General features: G+C 39.7%; 1 protein-coding gene across 1 annotated transcript; it reads left to right on the top strand.

Annotated features, from left to right (window-relative positions):
• The first annotated feature begins 12,757 nt into the window (after positions 1 to 12,757).
• On the top strand, positions 12,758 to 20,044 carry LOC131327472 (uncharacterized). The gene is made up of 7 exons (XM_058360636.1): positions 12,758 to 12,856; positions 13,032 to 13,098; positions 13,294 to 13,430; positions 13,845 to 13,922; positions 18,368 to 18,564; positions 19,199 to 19,287; positions 19,727 to 20,044. Exons 1-7 carry the CDS (start codon positions 12,758 to 12,760, stop codon positions 19,954 to 19,956), a joined length of 897 nt encoding a protein of 298 aa, XP_058216619.1. The 3' UTR covers positions 19,957 to 20,044.
• The last annotated feature ends 356 nt before the right edge of the window (positions 20,045 to 20,400 follow it).

The raw sequence follows: 20,400 nt of genomic DNA, 5'->3' as shown, positions 1-20,400 counted from the left end.
AGAGAGGAACAATGAAGAGAGAGGGAGGACCAATGGAGCCTTATCCAAATAGGTTGAAGCTAAATCCAGAAGTGGACGAGGTAGCTGCGGAGGTGGAGATCAATGTAGGGGAAGAAGATGAGGTAGTAGCTGCGGATGAGGAGATAGCTGGAGACAAAGCTGGCGGGAAATTTAGAGAGGGAGAGAGAGAGAGAGAGGATCAATGGACCTTTCTGATCCAAGGAGGTTGAAGATAAATCCAGAAGGGGACGAAGTAGCTGTGGATGAAGAGATCGCTGCAGGGGAAGAAGAAGACGAGGTACTAGCTGCGGACGAAGAGATCGCTGAAGACAAAAACGACTCGAACAAGGACTCATCTGATGAAGAAGACGAGGTACTAGCTGCGGGCGGGGAGATCGCTGTAGACGACGAGACAAACGACGAATCATCTGACAATGACGACTCGAACGACGGATCATCTGACGACGACGACTCATCTGACGACGACGACTCCAACGACGACTCATCTGATGAAGAAGACAACGAGGCCGAAGGTGAACCGATCTCCCCCAAACTTCTCCAATATAGAATAAACGACTTACAATGTATGCATGCCATGTGTACAGTGCGATCGATGAATAAAACCTCTCTCATATATAGTATGAATGTATGTGTATCAGTGTATGTGCGATGAATTTCATATGTATGTATATACAGTATATGAATGGATGTGCATGTGTAGGGGTGTGAATGCGCGATGAATTTCATATGCTATGTGTATAGTATATGAATGAATGTGCATGTGTATGTCCACGTGTACGACGAATTTCCTTGTCCATGTGCATTTTAGCAATTAACACACTCTATCTCAAAGATTAGCCTAATTCTTTTTGGTCTTTCTAATCGTTTTTTTTTTTTTTTGGTTGTTTCTCTTACTCACCCCGTCCGGATTTAATAATCTCTCGTTCAATTTTAATTGGATAAAAAATGAGTTATATTTTTAAATTGATAATGATTTTTATATCTAATATGGATCTTATTTGATAGATCTCAATTAGTTCTACAAGACAATCTTTTCAAAATTACATAAAATATTATAAATTATAAGATATAATCGATTGAAAAATGACATAAACTCCTAAAAAGAAATATTAAATCCGGACGGAGGGAGTAATTTTTATCCTCCGAAGAGTAGTTTTATACGATTTAGAAGTCTACCTTTAGCGTTTTACAATTTAGCTATGTCGCGGACCACGTTTTAATTTTAGAGTAGTTTTATACTCCCTCCGTCCCATTTTTATAGTCCATTTTCGTTTTTCGTACCGTTCTTTCAACGCTTATATCTTCCAATATGAATCTCCAAAAATATGCAATATGGATCTTGTTTGATAGTTCTCGATTAGATCTATAATACTAAGTTTTCAAAATTATGAAAAACATTGTAGATTAGGAGATATAAGCGTTGAAAGAACGACACGAAAAACGAAAATGGACAATAAAAATGGGACGGAGGGAGTACAATTTAGAAGTCTACCTTTAGCGTTTTACAATTTAGCTATGTCGCGGAGCACGTTCTAATTTTCGTTCATCGTATGGATACGATCCAGGAAACTATTGAGTAGTGTGTTTTAAGACTCCGTTTGAAACTTAAGGAAAGAAAAGGAAAACTAAAAATTTGTCCCTTGTATTGTTTGGTTGGAGGAAGAAGAGAGAAGAAAATGGAGTAACAATTGTAAATTTTGTAAATAGTAAATTTTCCCTCTAATTTTTCTCACATTTTATTTTATTTTCCTTTTCCTTAACATAAGGTGTGTATCTATTAATTATTGGTCTGTGTTTCATTTTTTGCAGTTTTAATACAAGCTCAAATTGAGAGAAATCTCGGATTTGTTACTGGCGGCCGGAGGAAGACTGGCACATTTTGCCGTTGGAGCTTTGAATAGGATCCATAGTTTTAAATCGCGGTATCGGTCGCCGTCGCGGTATCGGTCGCGGTATATCGGTATCGGGACATATCGGTGATACGTCGCGGGAATCGGGTGTCGCGGTCGTGAATTTTTAAAAATCATCAGCAACATGTATAAAACTTGAAAAATATACTGTTGCCCCAAACATTGGCTTAAATTATCACATTTTAATTAGTTTAAGACATGTAATAGCCCATTCTCTTCATGTGAAATATCCGATAATTTATCAAAACTCGCAAGTCAATAAGATTTTACAAATATGAGAAAAATGCAACATTATAAGTTTCGATATAATTGACATAAATAGCAAAAATAAGATGAAGACATTAAAATAAACACACCATAGAGGTTTTACATTACATAATCGCTAGCCACAACTAGTTTCAAGCTCATAGCTTTTAAGTCAAACATAATTTTGCTAATACAACTTCAATGCCAGAATGAATGACGTGGAGGTACCGATACGTACATGAATGACGTGGAAGCAAATATATACATATGTGTGGAAGGAGCTCTGTTTTTTGATTTTTTCTGTTTTTTTTTTAGCTCTGTTTTTTGGTTTTTTCTGTTTTTTTTTTTTTTTTCAGAACCGATACGTACCGGCCGTAACGGCTGTATCGGCCGTACCGGTCCAAAAATCAGTTACAGATCGATACGTATCGGGAACCGGCCGATACGCCTGTGAATTTCAATCTCACCGATATATCGGCCTATATCCGAACCGGGAGTCGAAAATTCCGGTACGAACCGGCCGATACGTACCGTATCGGCCGATATTTAAAACTATATTAGGATCCTACTCACCCGATATAGAGAAATTAGGAGGCAACAAAGAAGGAAAATAATTGAATATCTGCTAAGCCTGTGGGGGAAGGAAGCTGCTATTTTTGAAAGACTAAGTTCAATATATGCTGATATTGAACATCCTCAATTTGTGCCAAGGCTGGAAGGTTTAAAGAAAGAAGATCTCTTGGTATGTTATCTGGGCACCTTAGGTTTGGTTGATGAGCGATCAGGGGAAAAGTTGATAGAAAAAATCAAGAAAGCTTTTTCTAAACTTGATAGGACACAGTTGAGAAGGGAGCGGACAGCACTTCTAAGGGACTCTAGGATATGGAGTTCTGTTTGCGACTGGTGGAAAATTTTTTCTTGGGTAGTGTTGCTGATGCAGCTGTGAGGGGATGTAGCAGTAACCTTATGGCTGAAGTTGTCCTCTACAGGTATGTGTGTGAAGGAGTTGATGACCCGAGTGTTGTGAATGGGAACAGTAGGATCATTTGGCTGGAAGTTGTTGGTTCTCTGACAGTGACCTATGGAATGGAGCAATTGGGCTGCCACTATTTGATGGACGCTATATTTCGAGAAATATTTGAGATTGTCTGCCGAGGGGAAAGCGTGGAAGCAGTCCATAGTTTAGAAAAAATGCTTTGGTGCAATCCTTTGAGTCTTAGATTTACAGAAACAAGGGAGTTTTTAATGTTGAGGTTGGCTAAAGCTCTAGGAACTATTGAGGAAGAAAAACGAGAAGTTACAAGAACTATAGTTTTCAAGATGTTGAACATTTCTCAGAGGGACGCGGGCCAAAACGTTGACATTGTGAAGGAGGTGGAGCACTTGAGTGGGATTAGGTCAGGCGCAATTGTGGCCAAGGTAATCAAGGGCCCCAAACTCAAACGCAGAGTTTGATCCTTTAGTCTCAGTCACTTTATGTTACACAATCTGTTTTGGTATCGAGTAGTCAAGCATCCGTTGCTTGTTTTGACGTTATGTTTCACAATCTGTTTTGGTCTGGAGTAGTCGAGCATCTGTTGCTTGTTTTAACGCTTCATTAGCAGACTTACGTAATGACCAGTTTGCTGCAAATTGATGTTTTTATCGTGACATTGTGTGTTCTCTGCCTCGATAAATGATTGTTGTAGCCAATTTAGCTGCAAGTTGAAGTTTTTAAGATGAATTGCGTGTTATTTGCCAGTGATACTCAACCAAGTCTGTTGAGCATTCAGTTGATCGTGCAGTTAGTTAGGTATTGTGTATGTGTTGTGTCAATAAACATTGATTTCTCCGCCGTGGCACTCAAGTATTCTTGAATTCATGTTTTAGAGGCTTTTGCGGCTCGCTCTTGAACCTATGACTACAAGTAGAAAGTACCTGTGGGACACTCGATGCTCCTACTTAGGTATGAGATCCGTGTCCTACATATTTAGTTGGACACTCACCTATGGGGAATCAAACTTACCTTGAACTATCGATAATCTCCTGCAATACACGTTAAGTGAACTAGCCACCTAGCACATACCATTTACCCTAAGAAAACTAGAGCAAAATACTACAGAGTACGACAATTTTTCGGTGTGTTTTCTCAAATTTCTTGAAATAGACACTAAACCCTGTGAATGAATCCTGTCTGGCCAAACAATGTTGGAGGATTCTTTTATGTCTCGATTCCTAGATTTTTCCTGGCAAAATACTGCAATTCATCTTCCTCCTCTTTTAGTGTTAGCCCTTCTTCTTCCCAATCATGGTGTTGGAAAAGCATATGGCATTGTAGAGATGCTTTGAATGCGGTTTGAGATGGCAAATTGGTTCTGGGCAATCCATGTGTTTTTGCAATGATTTTTTTGGTTCCTTCATGCACTCCTATTGCTCTTAATCCATGACTTTGAATTTTGCACTTTTGAGTAACGGTAGATTTGTTCATAAAGAGACATTTTTGTAAAGGATTTGTTGATGTAGCAGGACCACAGATCTTGGAACGTTCCTTTATTAGAGTCTCTTTTCCCAGAGAAATTTTAGAGCTCATTCTATCACTTCCTTATCTAGTTATGGTTTCGATAACAGATGAATCTGGGGCTATAGCAGCAATGGGGCTTTTTTACTGTCAATTTGATGAATAGTCAACCTCCTCCTTAATTCTTTTTTTCTTTGTTACCACCCAAAGCATCACCTAGCTAATCCATATCCATTCATCTCCAGCCCTGCCCAGAATTTGAAGGGAAACTTTCTGTGGTCTCATTCCTCTGCACTCGTCAAAAGTTAAAATTCTACCTTTGGCAAGCGCGTCTGCCTGCCTTTCCCTTGGTGAGCTGCTAGCTCGTAGAAGATGGAGAGGCAATCCAACTTTTCCTCCGTCTACAACCCCCCTTGATAACCATTGATGCTCTGGTTAGTTTTTCTTGAAAATTTGAGTTCCTTGGGCTAAATATGTACTCGGATTTTTTTTCCCCATGGCAATAGTGTTATAATGTCAATACTCCGTAGTTGGTAAGTTATTTGAGACCCGATTTGACTAAAATTTCTCTCACCACAATACCAACCCTAATTGCTCTCTGGCAAGAATTTGCAGTGGAATGAAGATGAAGAGAGGATCTGAAACCTAGGGATAGTGGAATTAAGTGCTCAAAGAATTCCAGATTAGTGTACTAGCAACCATCAATTTACATGTTTTTACCCTCATAAACAGACAATGGATGGACCATTTGATGAAAGTTAACGCTTGGTCCTTTTTCTCGTTGTGATTCAAATTGAAAATGCATGCATGTGTTTTTACCCTCATAAACAGACAATGGCAGCAGAAGCAATTAAGGACTGTTTACCTGTAAATTGGGTGTCATCCCCCTCTTCTTTTGTTTTGTCAATTATTGGTAGAGATGCTTCTCCTTTTCTGTAACCCCTCGGGGAAAAGTTTTGTTTATAAATAAAAAATAAAAAAATGCATGCGTGTGTTGATATAATTGTTTTTGGGAATTAGACTTGGAATTTCGAAAGGGAAGATTTTTTGGCCCGGTGCTTGTTCCCAGAACGGTTTGTTCTTCGGGGTCAACTTTTTGGGATCAATTACGTCTGGGTATTTGGATCTTTGATGATTCTAAATTCTGATGTTGTAGATGTTCTGTTTGTTTCTTGAGAGAAGATTGGAAAGTGAGAAGGAAATTGGTTTGTTTTCACCAAATAGATTAGTTCGTCTTATTTCAAAATGTACATAGGTTTCAGATTCTATGAAGCTGCCTATTCTGTTCCGGGAATGTTTATCAATAGTTGGCTTGCGATCTATATCTATGTAGCCCTTCTCAGGCTCAGACTTGGTAAATAAAACGAGCATGATTTCTTGTGGCCTCGCAATTGTGCTATAATGGTGTATGGAAGCTTTGAATGACTTGAGACAAATCCATTCAATGGGAAGAAATTAGTTAATGTGGTAAATTGGTCTTTACGAAGAAATACGTAAGAAAACGACTCTCCCAAAACAAACAAGTCAGGATGTTGAATTTTTTCACAATTTGAATCATTCTTAACATACCATGGATGATGCAGTGGTAGCAAACCTGAAGCATTTGGAAAAATCATTAGGTGATGTTATATTGTACCAAAAAGCAGTAATGATCCTCTGTAATTTGAGCACTTTGATTGCAGCATATTCCAAAACAGCCTACAATCACAGATGCACAGCATAAATTCTGATAACTAACAGATGCCCTTGCATTGTTTTCCATTAGATTCCAGCCATTACTCTTGGTTTCTCTCCATTACTCTTGGTTTCTCTCATATATAGTGCAACTCTAAGAAAAATTCTGTTTTCTCCGTAACAATCTTCAGGGACTATCAGTTTATAAACATCCAAGAACTGTTATGCATGTACAAGTAAAAAGGTGCCAAGGTGAATCACTATTTAGCCCTTGTTCATAGGAGCAACCGGAAAGTATTTAAAAACGACTCCTAGATTGGCACTTACTTTAAATGGTTCTTCTTCTTCAATTGTTTTTAAGGAAGTGTAATTAGAACCAAATCTAATGAGACTCAACATTGAACTTTGCTTTTTTATTCCACAATTTGTATCTTTGTTTAACCAATTTCCCTTCTACACTCAGATTAGGTCCTAGATCACCAACACGGTACGTGTCTGCGCGACATGTTAGTATAATTGACAGTCTCAAGTAGTCGTATATACTTAGTGGTGGACCAATTACATTGGACTAGCAAGTAAGCTTAATTAAATTTTTGGACCGTGTGTGAGATAAATAAAAGCTACAAAAGACTATCATGAATCACACCACTTGTTTAGGAGTCTTTTCAAAAGGTAATCCACTTAAAAGGCATTTACTAAGACAAGAAGGGTGTCCTCAATAGCAGTGCTTGATTAGCCACAGTAAGGGTGTGCATGGGTCGGGCATGGCCCGAAACCTGAAACCGACCCCGACCCGATCATGTCAGGTAAGGAAAATTCAGGCCCGCAACCTAACCGACCGATGGTATAGACCCGTCCGCGAGCCCTATTTTTTACTTCGGGTCGGGTTGGTCGGTTTTAGCCTTTGAGTTGGTCGGGTCGGGTCCAACCCCGCAGGTAAGGAATGCACAAACCCAAAGTCCAAACCGAAACTCTTTTTTTTTTACAGAACCCAACCCATACCTGACCGAAGCACCTGTTCAGACCTGCCCAAGACCCTTCGGGTCGGGTTGCGGGTTTTTTGCACACCCATAAGCCACAACATCATGTCACCATTTTCTTTAACTAATTAAGCACTGCAAGGGGAAGAATGCTAAGCATATTGTGGTGAAATAGGCTTTACTAGAAACTATACAGCACTTATTGCACGAAAGAAATAACAGAATTTTCCAGCTGAAGAGCCTAATATTGAGGGGGTTCTAGCAAGGATTGATAGATCTTGAAGGGACACATTAGCTCGTAGATATGTCCTGTTATTAGAGGAAATTAGGATAATATATATAAGCATCAGTGACACTTGGGGATTGCACATAAGATTCATTTGTAGTAGTTAAAATTGCTGGTGGTTTAGAGATTTGGTCTTAGTCTTGTCTGGTGCTTTGCCGTTCTCATCAGTTAACTACCAGCACATTCTCTCCTATAAAGTGTAATTTTAATTGCTTTCAGTTTACGCGACTGTAGCCTCTTCTATAAATATTGCTGGAATTCACCCAAGTGGGTGATTGAAGTCAAGGCTTTGGATTGGCATGGCAGCCTTTGTAGATGTGGGCACACGCTCCTAAAATTTTGGTATAAAATCGGGTGTGCCCATTTTGGAAAGTGCAGCAAAACACTTCGATTTAGAGTCGCCACTCGGATTTTTGCGGTAAATCACCCAAGGAACCGAACTTAAAAACATTTTTTGTCACGTTGTTTGATTTTGAAAAAGGTTTTGTAGATTGGTCTGTCATCACCTTTGATATCTGAGGTTCAGGAGCCAGGTTATGAGAGGGGAAGGGTTTTAAGGCACCCCTCTCGCCCAATCCGGAGATCGGTCCTTACTCGGGCATTTTGCAAAATATTTGATTTTCTCTTATTAATCAATTTTTAGCCAGTTAGGGCGGGAGAACAGTTAAAGAAGATCAAAACTGTAACATGTTGGCAGGATGTGATAAAATGGTGTGCTCGTTTATTGAAACAATTAGTATAGGATGAAAATAGACTCCTGTGGGTGTGAGAGTTTTACGCAGACTGGAAGACATTGTTCTAGAGTGATAAACATGAAGAAACTAGCATGCACTAATCAAGTCACTGCATGCTGATCCCACATGCGTACGCCACTACTTGACTTGAGAATGCCAGTAAACTTAAGCCCACAGCTCTTATTTCCAACCCTCTGGGCTCTGGAAATGACCAGTGCACATCCAAGACAAACCAAACAGTATTATATAGCAGATAATATATAGTAATAAACAGTTTGAATGGGCTTAAAGGCCAACAAAAGAATAGAACACCCCATAAACAGTGTGAGGGGATAAAATAGAGGCCAAGGCCTGGCCTGGTTACTACTTGTGTGCGCGAGTAAACCACTGTAGCAGACAGGTTGTCCCCCTTTGGTCAGTGCTTGGCTTTGCACTTTTTGGGTTCTGAGACATGATTAGAAGGACCCTAGAGGTATTCCATTGCAGCAGATATTAATATTGAAACTAAAACTAGCAGTTCTATCGAAGGAAAGAAGTAAACCGATTTTAACATGCTTCACAGTGATGAATATGAAAAGAAAGACATAAAATAGCAAGGCATCAATCCCCATGCTGACCTGCGTGCACAGCCGCAGAGTGGTGTACACAACTTAAGGACTGGCGCACGTTGGTCCTTGCTTTGACAGTTTTTGAAACCTTGATATCTTTAAAGCCAGGACTGGTAATGATTACTAGCCTTGACCCTGCCAGCCCCCCTCAAGGATCAGAACAGAGATGTTTTACCAAGGGTTTCATACCTTTGGTTTGAGATTTTGGATGGTATTTGAGCTTGAGTAGAGGCTTGGATGATGAATGTAGATGGAAGGGAATGTAGTGCAAGTATGAGAGTTTTGTAGTTTGTTAAAACCTTTCTTTGGCAAGAAAGGAAACAAAACAAAGGGGAAGAAAGCTTAACACTTAGTAAATTTTGGTAACCCTTTGCATGGGTGATGGAAGAGGGTATATATAGGAGGAGAGGGTGAGAGAAAAGGCTACACCAGCTAACAAAGGCTGGTTGCTTAGGCTTAAAGTCTTCCCTTTCATTGGATGAGAGGGAAAGGTGATGGGAGAGGGTGAGGGGTTTGTCCCCTGGCCGAAGATTGTCCTCAGATGAATAAACAGTGCCTGGGGCACCCCAAAAGTCATGTGACCATGGCTGAATAAAGGTGATGGGACTAGGTTTGACCGGCGTACGCAGGTAGTTGACCTGCGTGTGCGGGTCCAAGCCTGGTCAACAGTCAAAGCTAACTAATGACTGACACGTGGCAAGTGGACAAGCGCATGTTGGTGTGGGACCAGCATATGCATGTAGGGTTTTGGCTTAGACTTTTTGGGTTAGGTTTAAGGAGTTCAAACTCTCGAAGCTCAAACACACTAACATTCCTAGGGTGTTCTTGATCCATTTCATCATTGGGAAATCAAATACCGTAAGTAAACTAATTTGGTAAGTCCAGAATAGGGTGTCTACAGTAGACTTCACAAAAGCACGCCTAAATTTGGAAGATCTCACGCATGGAAAGAGCATTGAATGCTCTTGGATTTTCTCCCCTGGTTTTCCCTATAAATACATGTTGTATTTGAGAGGTTGAGGTGTGGGGTGTACAATGTAGAGTGCTGAGAAAATGAGGTAGAGTGGGGAGCCGGTGTGGCTCCCCGGAGAGTTCTTTTGTAACTTTGTATATGTGATTTATATAAAGTAAAATTTTCTCTAAATTTCTCGTGTGTGTGTTTGGTTTGAGGATCCTGGTGGTGTGCGCACAACAATTGGTATCAGAGCATGGGGAACCTCAGAACACCGGACAAACACACGGAATCACCTTTGAAGCACTGGTTCAGAACTGGTCTGAATCGAAGTTGGTGGAAACTCGATTTTGATCAGTGGGTATTGTGCACCTCGCAGAGATGAGTACATCAGTGGTGTCAGCATCAGATTTTGACACCGGAATAAGGCTCGGGAGCCGTTTGAAGTACGGCGAAAGGCGGCGGAGTTATAGCTTCAAGGGTGGCGGGTAACAAGAGTTGTCGATGCAAAATTTGAGCACGGGGTTGTGTTAATCTCATCGAAGACGAGGTCGGGAGTGGTCAAAAAGTCACCAGAGAAGGTTGGGGTGGGCAGCAAGCCGGGTTGGAAGGGGCAGCGTATGGAGCGTGTTAGATCTACGCATGGGAGTTGGGTTGGCACACGCCAGCACGTGGAGGGCACATGCTGGCACACGCAAGGCGTGTGCGGTCAACGACATAGGGGCAGGTCAATTCCACGTGGACGACACGTAGGAGATGTGATGCAGGGCAGCCACCTTTTACGGAACTATTTGCAAGAAGAGATCACGAACTTGCTTATGTTAAAGATTCTCTCTTTGAAACATAAACACAAATGGATATGAACTAGAGGTACTCCCTCTTCGAACACACAATAATGAGAAAACTCTCAATTTTTCTTTAATTCAATAACAACTCCATTTTAATGTCACCCTACAATTTATTTTATACTAAAAACCTAAGACCATAAAGGAATCAGCAAAACAGGAAGCTGAATCCCGGTGAATCACTATTTGATTCAATATTACCAAAATCAAAAGATTTGATCTCAAAATACTAAATATTAAAAGAAAACTTGCCAAAACAAATGGCACTTAAAGCGGAATATTCAAAAATAATTTATAACCAAAATAATAAAACTAAAAATCTATTTCTTAAATAATAAACCATTTCCATTCTGCATCATTCTCCCCGTCTTGAAGAAACTCGTCCTCGAGTTTATAAAGTTGGATTCGTCGTGACTTGTCTGCATCAATCTTGTATTTCAAATTAATTTTTCGGACCCCAAATTGTAAAGATGAGTCAGGAAAAATAAAAGCAATATTGTTTGCCACAATTAGCTCTAAGTATGCAATCCAAATATTCTTTGTCATAATAGCTTCAGTACGTTCCCAAAAAGAATCCTCAAATTGATTACCCCAACCAATCTCATCACCTTCAAGCATGGTAAAAACTTTTTTTTCCAATTTTTTTTGATTTTTTTCTTTTGTAATTTTCTCCACCGGTTCTTCATCAAAAACTGGTGATTTACTCCAATCCACTACTGGATTTGGAATAATATTTACTGTGAATGGCCACTCAATAGTAGCTTCATTCACCATTGCCCTCCCCCTCGTCCGATGATTATCAGCCAAAGGTTTGGTGATAGAAACATCATCCGACACCTCCTCCTCTTTCGGAAACCAAGGTTGAACTGGACGATGGCGAGATGGGATTGCAACTTCAAAAGCCTCCATGCGTTGGGTAAGCAACCCAATCGCCGCCAAGACTTGCTACAATCTTTCCTCCATTCGAGCATCTCGAGCAACCTCATCTCGTTCATAGACTTCATCAACACTAGTTGTATGACCTCCTCTTCCACCTCGACCTCCAGCACGTCCTCCAGCCAGAGTCAGGATTGAAACGAGAGCTTTGATACCAACTGATGCAGGGCAGCCACCTTTTACGAAACTATTTGCAAGAAGAGATCACGAACTTGCTTATGTTAAAGATTCTCTCTTTGAAACATAAACACAAATGGATATGAACTAGAGGTAAATTCCGTTTTAGTTGCCTCTTGTTTTGGCAACCTTATATTTCTTTCTAGTATTTGATTTCCTAGATAAAGTAGAAATTTTGCGTAATTAATTTATATTATTCATTTTTCTGTTCTGCATCAAGATGAGTCAACAGCCACGTGGCTGCCACATCAGCAACATGTGGCACTACCACGTCAGCAGGAGGGGTCCCACAAAGTGCCACGTCAGCCAATTCAAGGGTTCAGAGAGAGTTCAACGAGCTGGTTCAAGGGTTCAGAGAGAGTTTCGGCTAGTTCACGGTCGGTTCTGGACTGGGTTTGATGTTCCAAATGCAACCTTGTGCTCCGTTTTTCATTTTGGAGGCTCCTAGGCTAGTGCGATTGCTTAGTAGTGTGATTGCTTAGTGGAGCATAAAACATGTGTTCAGAGGTGGTTTAGGTTGCATGGAGGCTTGGCTTGTAAGTAAGGATACATTACATTCAAGCGGGTTTGCTCGTCTAGTAATGACACAGGCACTTACAGTGTATTGTAGCAAGGATTTTTAGATGGTGATTTGGAGTTAGTAAGCAAGGAGACACTCATTCGAGCAGTGTATCCCGGTTTGGGGGTGCGGAAAGCTCGAGTTGGTTTGATCTAGTCAATTTGACTTACTATGATAGAGAAAATCTAGGGATGTTCAAGAAAATCGTCTGAACCGCAAAACCGAACCAATCCGATCCGGACCGAACCGTCCTATTTGGTCATGTTCTGTGGTTCTACGGTCAGGTTATGGCTCCAAAAAACGATAACATATATGTATAAACACAACATACTATGGACTTAAGCACCAAGAATATGCATTATTGGGTGCTTATCAGGGAGCCGGTGTGGCTCCCGGCGGTGAGCCGGAATGTGGCTCCCGGAGAGTTTTTTGTAACTTTCTATATGTGATTTATATAGAGTGAAATTCTCTCTGAATTTCTCGTGTGTGTGTTTGGTTTAAGGATCTGGTGGTTTGCGCATAAATATCTCATGTTTCTGGTCAGACATAATACTACAAGTCGAGCGTATTAGATATGTACCCATTTTTGATTGTCTTTGTTCAAAGGGGTGTGTGAAGATCAAAGAAATGGCATCAATGAAGGCTGAAAATCAGTGGGCACTCAACTCTTTGGGCAAGCCAATAAGGAGCCTACAGCAGCATCCAAAGATGGTGCACCCAAGGCTTCGGGCAACTCCAATTCTGGCTCCCCCTAAAACTAATTAAGAACCTAAGAAGAAGGTAAGCCCTCTTATACGTCTAATACATGAATGGATGAATGTATATCCTATCTTACACGGACTCTTCAAAATTGGTTTGCGTTGTTCAGAACAACGTGAAGCAATCAAAAGTAAGCTAGCTTTGGGAGAGCGCTTGGTGGAGCCATCAAAACACACGGGAATTTTTCTCTTATTTTATTGTGCACCCCTGGTAGACGATGTGAGCATGGAACCTGGGTTCCAGAAGGTAAGATGATCTAATTTAAAAGTTTTTTGAATTTTCAGATGACATGCTCTGATTTTTTTTTGGTCAAGCGGAAAATTATACATGCTCTGATTTGTCATTTATGAAATAGAATTAGTTTGGGTGAGGTACAACTAGCTACTCGAGTAATAGTCAGTGTGTTGCTTTTTAAACCACAGGTGCTATTGTAGTTTTGATGTTTGGACCACTTTTCCCAGTTCATGTTACTTATTAAATCACTGTTTGAGATCTTGATAAGATCAAAGACTAAAACTAAATGGTCTCTTGAAATCCCACAAATGACATAATCTGAATGGAGGACCCAGAGAGCAAACACTAAGAACAAGTTTCAGTATGATTAGTATGATTTTTAACCTTTAGCCTTTATGAACTGGTAAGTTATTGGGTATTCTGAAGATCTTACAGAAACTTTTATGGAAACCATGTCAGTCCCATGACTACCATCTTTCCGTTCCTTCATGGATGCAGGCAAATGTAAGCATATGGATTTTTTTTTAAAAAGATATGAGAGACATAGCCCTAGGTGAATTATCAAAAAACTTGTACAAGCAAATCACAAGCGAAGACCTAGGCATTTGAATATTCTATACCGTTGCTTTTGGGTAGTCTTAAAAGTCCAAGGAAATATAATCCAGACTTTCTTTTGAATTTGTTTGTATTGTTTGTATTTATCTTCACATGCTATAGTTCAATTTTGTTAGCACTATGACCTATATTCCTTGGATAAATGACAACCACTAATTTTATTTTAGAGGGACATTCTGTTCTTACACATAACTAAAGGAGAAGTGCTACAATACACACCCTTTATTTAGGTGTGTATCATATGCACCTTTATTGATTGCCATTGGATGTTTGAAAAATGATCTGGACATTTTAAAATGTTACGATAGGTTATTAACAAATAACCTGTTACCAGTGCAACAGGTAAACCCTATGAATTAACCAAAATGGAAAGAAAATCCTCTCAAGCCTCTCACTTTCTTCCCAACCAGCGTATATCTTTCTTTTCCTTCGAAAAATTAGGCCCAATTTTATTTTTGATAATTAATTTATGTTAAAAATAATACTTTTATTTTTTAAAAACTTTGTAGCTAAAATTATTTCAAGTGAAAATAATTTTCTTCTTTAAAATATGTTGTTCTCGATTATTACTAAAGGAAAAAGATACTATTATTATCATAATGTAATAAAAAGTCAAGTTAAGGCATTTTTTTTTACAGGATTTTTAAAGTGTTTCATATATGTAGCCAATTTTTTTTTGAATTTTTTGAAATATTATGATGTTTAACATTTTTCACAATACCTTTAATTGCATAATGAACTTTCACATGCGGATCAAAAAAAAAATTTCACACAAATAGTCCAATTAAAAGGAATAGTGAAGTCAATCATTCGTATTAATCAAGTAGGAAACACTAACAAAGTTAATGGGTGATCAAGAGAGTGATGGTGATGAGATAAATTTACCAGTACATTTTAGAGTTATGTGTAAAAGACAACAATATTTAGGACGTGCTATTTATTTTTTGGTCAATAGACGTACTACTAGAGTTTTGTAAATGAGTGCTCACATCCGAATTACAAATAACTAATACTCATATTTGATAATGTAATCGATTACAAGTGTTATCGATACCAATCAATTACGTAATTGAAACCGTAGAGAAATATAATATATCATGTGATCAATTATTTGTGTTATTCAGAATAATTGATTTTGAAATCTATTGCAATGTTGTTTTTAACTTATTTCGCAATTGATTAGATGATTTACTGAGACCCATAAATTAGCAAATCGATTGAGTAATCGACTTCATATTGTTTCCTAATCGTACTCAATTCAATTACAAATTAAATCAATTATATTGTCTAATCGATTACATATTTGAACATAATAGAATTGATTACATATTCGATTATGATGTCTAATTGATTATAATTTCTATTTATAAAATTGCAAAATCAATTATAGATTTGATTATGATGTCTAATCAATTTAAAAATCAATTATAAAGTCTAATCGATTATGGAATTGAACATTGACATAATAGATTAACTACTGTTAAAAAAATTGATTAAGTAATCAATTGCACAATTGATTATACGTTATTAAAAAGTTATGAAATTGACTTAAATGTTACGATTCCGTTGTGAAAATGTTACGATTTTTTTTATAAAGTTATGAAACACACCAAAATATTATGATTTTAAAAAGTTATGATTGATTAGTGTAAAAGTTACGATAATGAAAAGTTACGAATTTTTGGTATAAAAGTTACGATAGACCTAAAATGTTATAAATGACCGGTTCAGCAGGTAATTTTTTATGAGGTGGCACAATATGGGCCACACAATAGGTGCATATGATATACACCTTAAAGGGGTGTGTATTGAAGATTTTCCCTAACTAAAGATCGTTTTGTACGTGCTGGGAAATTTTTGCTTTTAATGTTGAAGTAAGATTCATCAAATGATTGGTGTAGAGGGTAAAAATTGCTCAAACACGTGGCATGTCAAAAGAGGCACCATATGGCGCATGTCTGAGACGACATGTGGCGCGTGCCACAAATGCCTAAAACCGATTGCCCGGTTGCCCGGTCGCCTAGCAAACCGATTGCCGGTTGCCCGGTCGCCTAGCAAACCCAATTGCCTAGTGTGGCGTACCAAGCGACGAGTGGTATGACCCCAGCAACTTGGCTTAGGAAGCCTAGCCTCACAGCTTGAGGTCTACAACCCGTACCTCTGCCTGCTTTGAACACAAAGTGCCCGATCCATCGACAAGTCGGGCCGCTACCTTGAAGATCGCCTAGCCTAGCCATCATGGTAACATGGGTAGAGGCCTTATTATGCTAGCTGTCACGGGGCTATTTTTCGCCTAGAAATCTGCCCGTGATGGCACCAAGTTTGCCAACAACTTGGTCTCAGCCAACTAGTGTTTACTCACACACCCGATATGTTTGAACGTCTAGAAACACACTCAAGAGTTACGGGAACCGTCCCAACCTTTATTAAGCACCAACTTACAAAGGAATACACTCAAGAACCTAGACAGAACAACCCTCTGCCTTAGGCTACGAAAATGCCTGCCTAAATAGGCTTACAATCATAAAAACGTGGCCACTAAGTACATGAGATCATGGGGCCAACCCATGATCTTGCAGTTGACACCCCCAACTGCCCTAGGGCTGTGCTGGCACTGCCTGCAGCACACTGAACTGTGAAACTGCCTGGAGATAACTGCCGATAACTGCCCGTTTCTGCCTTGGACACCTGTCCCATGCTGCCAGCAACACATGCAGCCCGTTTCTGCCTTGGACACCTGTCCCATGCTCCCAGCAACATGTGCAGAAATGCTGTTAACCGTCAATAACTGTTTTGCCTGAGCCAACTCAAGTCTGCCTCCGTTTTGCCCGAGCCAAGTGAAGACTGCCTGGCCAATTTCGTGATTCAACCCCAGCTCCCAATACTTAGCCATTTTTCTCGATTGCCTTGTCCCACAAGCCTGCTTCCCGTTTAGCATCCCTGCCTCGATATCATCGGGCCATCACGTGCATCACGACTGCCACTTGCCTTAGGGACCAGTGCCGACACCAACCGACACCGTCGGGTCACCTTGTAAAGACATGCCTGCCTCATGCCTTCGTTTCCACCGGTTGGCTAGGGTGCAAGGTGCCACCGCTAGCCAAGCTTAGCATGCCTTGGAAATCAAGGTGCTAACACTAGCCACCGTGAGGATGGATAACCAAGCGACCAAGCATTGTTACATGCCTAACTAACTGCTCGCTCAGGTCATTTTCCCTTCAACTAAATCGGTTGGTGGCCAAGATTACGGCTCGCGGTCTCAGGGTCATGACCACTTTGCTTGGTTTGCCTAGACGGTCTGCTTGTTCAGCATGTCTGCCTTGTTGCTTGAGCGGTTGCTAAGGTAGAATAATGCCAAGGGAAAATGATGGCCCAAGACGTGTTTTGATAATTAATACCTGCCAAGGATATTTTCAGCATTAACAAATGTTCTCAGCATGTACTTGGCAGGTATTAATTATCAAAACACGTCCTTGGTCGTCATTTTCCCCTAGTTGAAAGCGGCTGAGGGGGGATTAGTTGTGATTCCCCGAAGACTTTGTCGAGACAAAGAGAGATGTCGACCCTTCAAGTAACTTGACTCGGACGACATTTCGCCCTGGCCGACTTGGCAAGGCCCAAGGAGAAGCCACTAAAGGCTTAGTCGCAGGGTCGGCACGACCGAAAGAGGATCATGGCTAGGCCGCCTTAGCGGTGGTGGTAAGGCCAAAGCCGACCTCAAGCACACCGTTCATCCAGGATCAATGGAGATCTTGCGGCTTGGTGGATAAAGAATAAGGTAGGGGCGGTACACTGTTTTCAGGGGGTTCAAGCGAACTACCTGCGGTCAAAAAATGCACTAAATTTTTTGTATTTTTTCATGTATAATTTAATTTTTCTTTAATATTGTCGGCACTAAATTGCTTATAGATAGCCAAAGTAAATGAAATTTCACTTCAATTTATAAATAAATAGATAATATAGCACAACAAAATAAAATATACTAGGCCCAACAAATTTTCAACCAAAGTCAATATCATTATTTTATATAGAACTTGGTATACGAAAATTTTCTTTACGATTTTGTCACCGTTGACCTAAAATCGGGAAGTGGGCCCTGGAAAAATGGACCCTCATGAAGGGGTGCTCACAAAGTAGCACCCGCGGGACTACTGGGGGTGTAGCGGGCACCACCCAAAAGTTATAAGGCCACTCAGTGCAGAAAGAAAGAGAGGTCGGGTGTGCCTATAAATAGGACATTCTCCCACACTTTGGGGGGACGATTAGACAGATCGAGGGTGATTCTAGAGAGAGAAAATTCTCCAGAGAACAGTCACACTTGACCTTTACTCTAGTTGGTGAAGATTCTTCTTGCCAAGGAGTTGATCGATGATCTTAAGAATAGTGATGTTTGCATGACTGTTAGACTTCAAATAGTTTATGGAAAATTAAGCGTTCTTTTTGTACATAGTGCTTTCGAAGAATCTGTTGGAAACAGACTACAAAAGTTTGCTGGGTCAGACTCGTCAGATAACAAAGAATTGCTTCAAAGGTAAGTCATCCTTTTGTCAGAGTATAGCATCGCTTGGTTGCTATGGAGAATAAGCTTCTGGTAGTGTATCATCCTTGAATTTTAAAGTCTTGAGATGTTATGGTTTGAAAAATTATGAAGTTCTCATGTTTGAATGCTTTCGGTATCATTGTTTCATTCTACTTATTCATTTTCTTATCTTCTTAAGTAGTTGTGATGGCTATTTCAGTGGACTGTGGACCGTTACATGGTTGTGACTGGTGAAATCAATTGGGACTCTAGAGCAAGTGGATCCAAGTAGCTGACCCCATGTTACCAGGAATTTGGGACTACGGCTTGTTGAGTTAAGTTGACCTTTAGGTGCTTCACTTCGCTTTGATGCTGGTTTATATAGCACACCAAATGTTACCCTCGATCCCAGCTCTTCTTTGTGTATATGGCATTTTTTTGGTCGCATTTAAAACTGCCTTTGCCCTCTCCCTTGCTGATTTTGATGTTTCTGTTGGAAGTTCTTGTGATAGAAACTTTGTGTAATCTAATTGATAAATTCAAAAGAGAGACGTGAAGAATAAGGGTTCATAGAGAATGTGTTATTGTAAAGTAATTGTTTATTGTTGTATAGTCATTGCTTTGGGCCTAACAGCCTGCTCAACAGGTTCACATCATTTTTTAAAGACGAATACATGATTCCTCGGGGATCTACAATTGATCTTTCAAGGGAACTGGGCAATATGGTTCACACAACAACTAAGACTTCTTATTTCTAAAAATGCTTTTGTAGTTTTCCAATTGGTGTATAACAGATATAATAGAGATACTCATTGATTCTATTCAGCAAAATGTCTATTACTTCCTGAGCCCTTTCGGTTATTGCCGTTATTGTACCTCAGTTATCACTCTGTTTGTGTCCGTATTGACAAGTCTCCAAAGCTAATTAGGGGAAACTATTTGTGATACACTGAACTGGAAATCAAAAATTCTGAAAGACAGCTGTGAAATGGAACCTGATCAAGGATTACAGGCTTCTGATACTGTTCTCTTCCTGTGTTACTGGTACCAATTGTAGGCATTGTAACGATTCAGCTCAAAGCAGGGTATTATTTCATACTGAAAAACAGTGAAAAATCCTTTTTGGTGGTGATGTTTTTGCACCCAAGATTAATTTTGTGTTTGGTTGATATTGTAGTTGATGGAAAGGAGGTGGGAAGTATCCAGAGTAATTTTCTTGGTTGGTCAATTTTAGATTTGTACATTGGTGATAATCCATTTGACCGAAAAGCTAAAGAAGAGAGAGCGAAACCTGGCTTCTCTATTTCAGCAGTAGATATTTCATTCTTCAAAACCTACAGAATAATGTCCAATGAGAAATTGCCCTTCGCACTCAGCATTGAAGAATTTTACCTGGCCAGTTAGATAGTATTGAGTAATTTTAAACCTATGTGGGATGGGAATCCTTTTGGAGTGTTGTTACGGAAATGTGCTATGCGACTCTTTCTTCATATAGTATATTGTGGAGGTTTACTTGTTATTCACGCATCTATTCTCTTGTCTCAGTATTTAAGCTTCTTATCGAAACATTGTGTGTGTCTCCCTCGTTATCAATGAGTTGTTGTCTACGGTGCTGTTAGCATTTCCTTTTCCTTCTCTGGTTCTTTTAATTTATGAGAAGTGCTACAATACACACCCTTTATTTGGGTGTGTATCATATACACCCTTTTTTATTACCATTAGATGTTTGAGAAATGATCTGGACCCTTTAAAATGTTACGATAGGCTAATAACAAAAAACTTGTTACCAATGCAACAGGTAAACCTTGTAAATTAACCAAAATGGAAAGAAAATCCCGTCTCTCACTT

The sequence above is a fragment of the Rhododendron vialii genome, chromosome 5a (assembly GCF_030253575.1).
Source record: "Rhododendron vialii isolate Sample 1 chromosome 5a, ASM3025357v1".
Taxonomy (NCBI): Eukaryota; Viridiplantae; Streptophyta; class Magnoliopsida; order Ericales; family Ericaceae; genus Rhododendron; species Rhododendron vialii.
The sequence above is the reverse complement of the archived record's forward strand: the minus strand, read 5'-3'. Positions and strand labels throughout refer to the sequence as shown.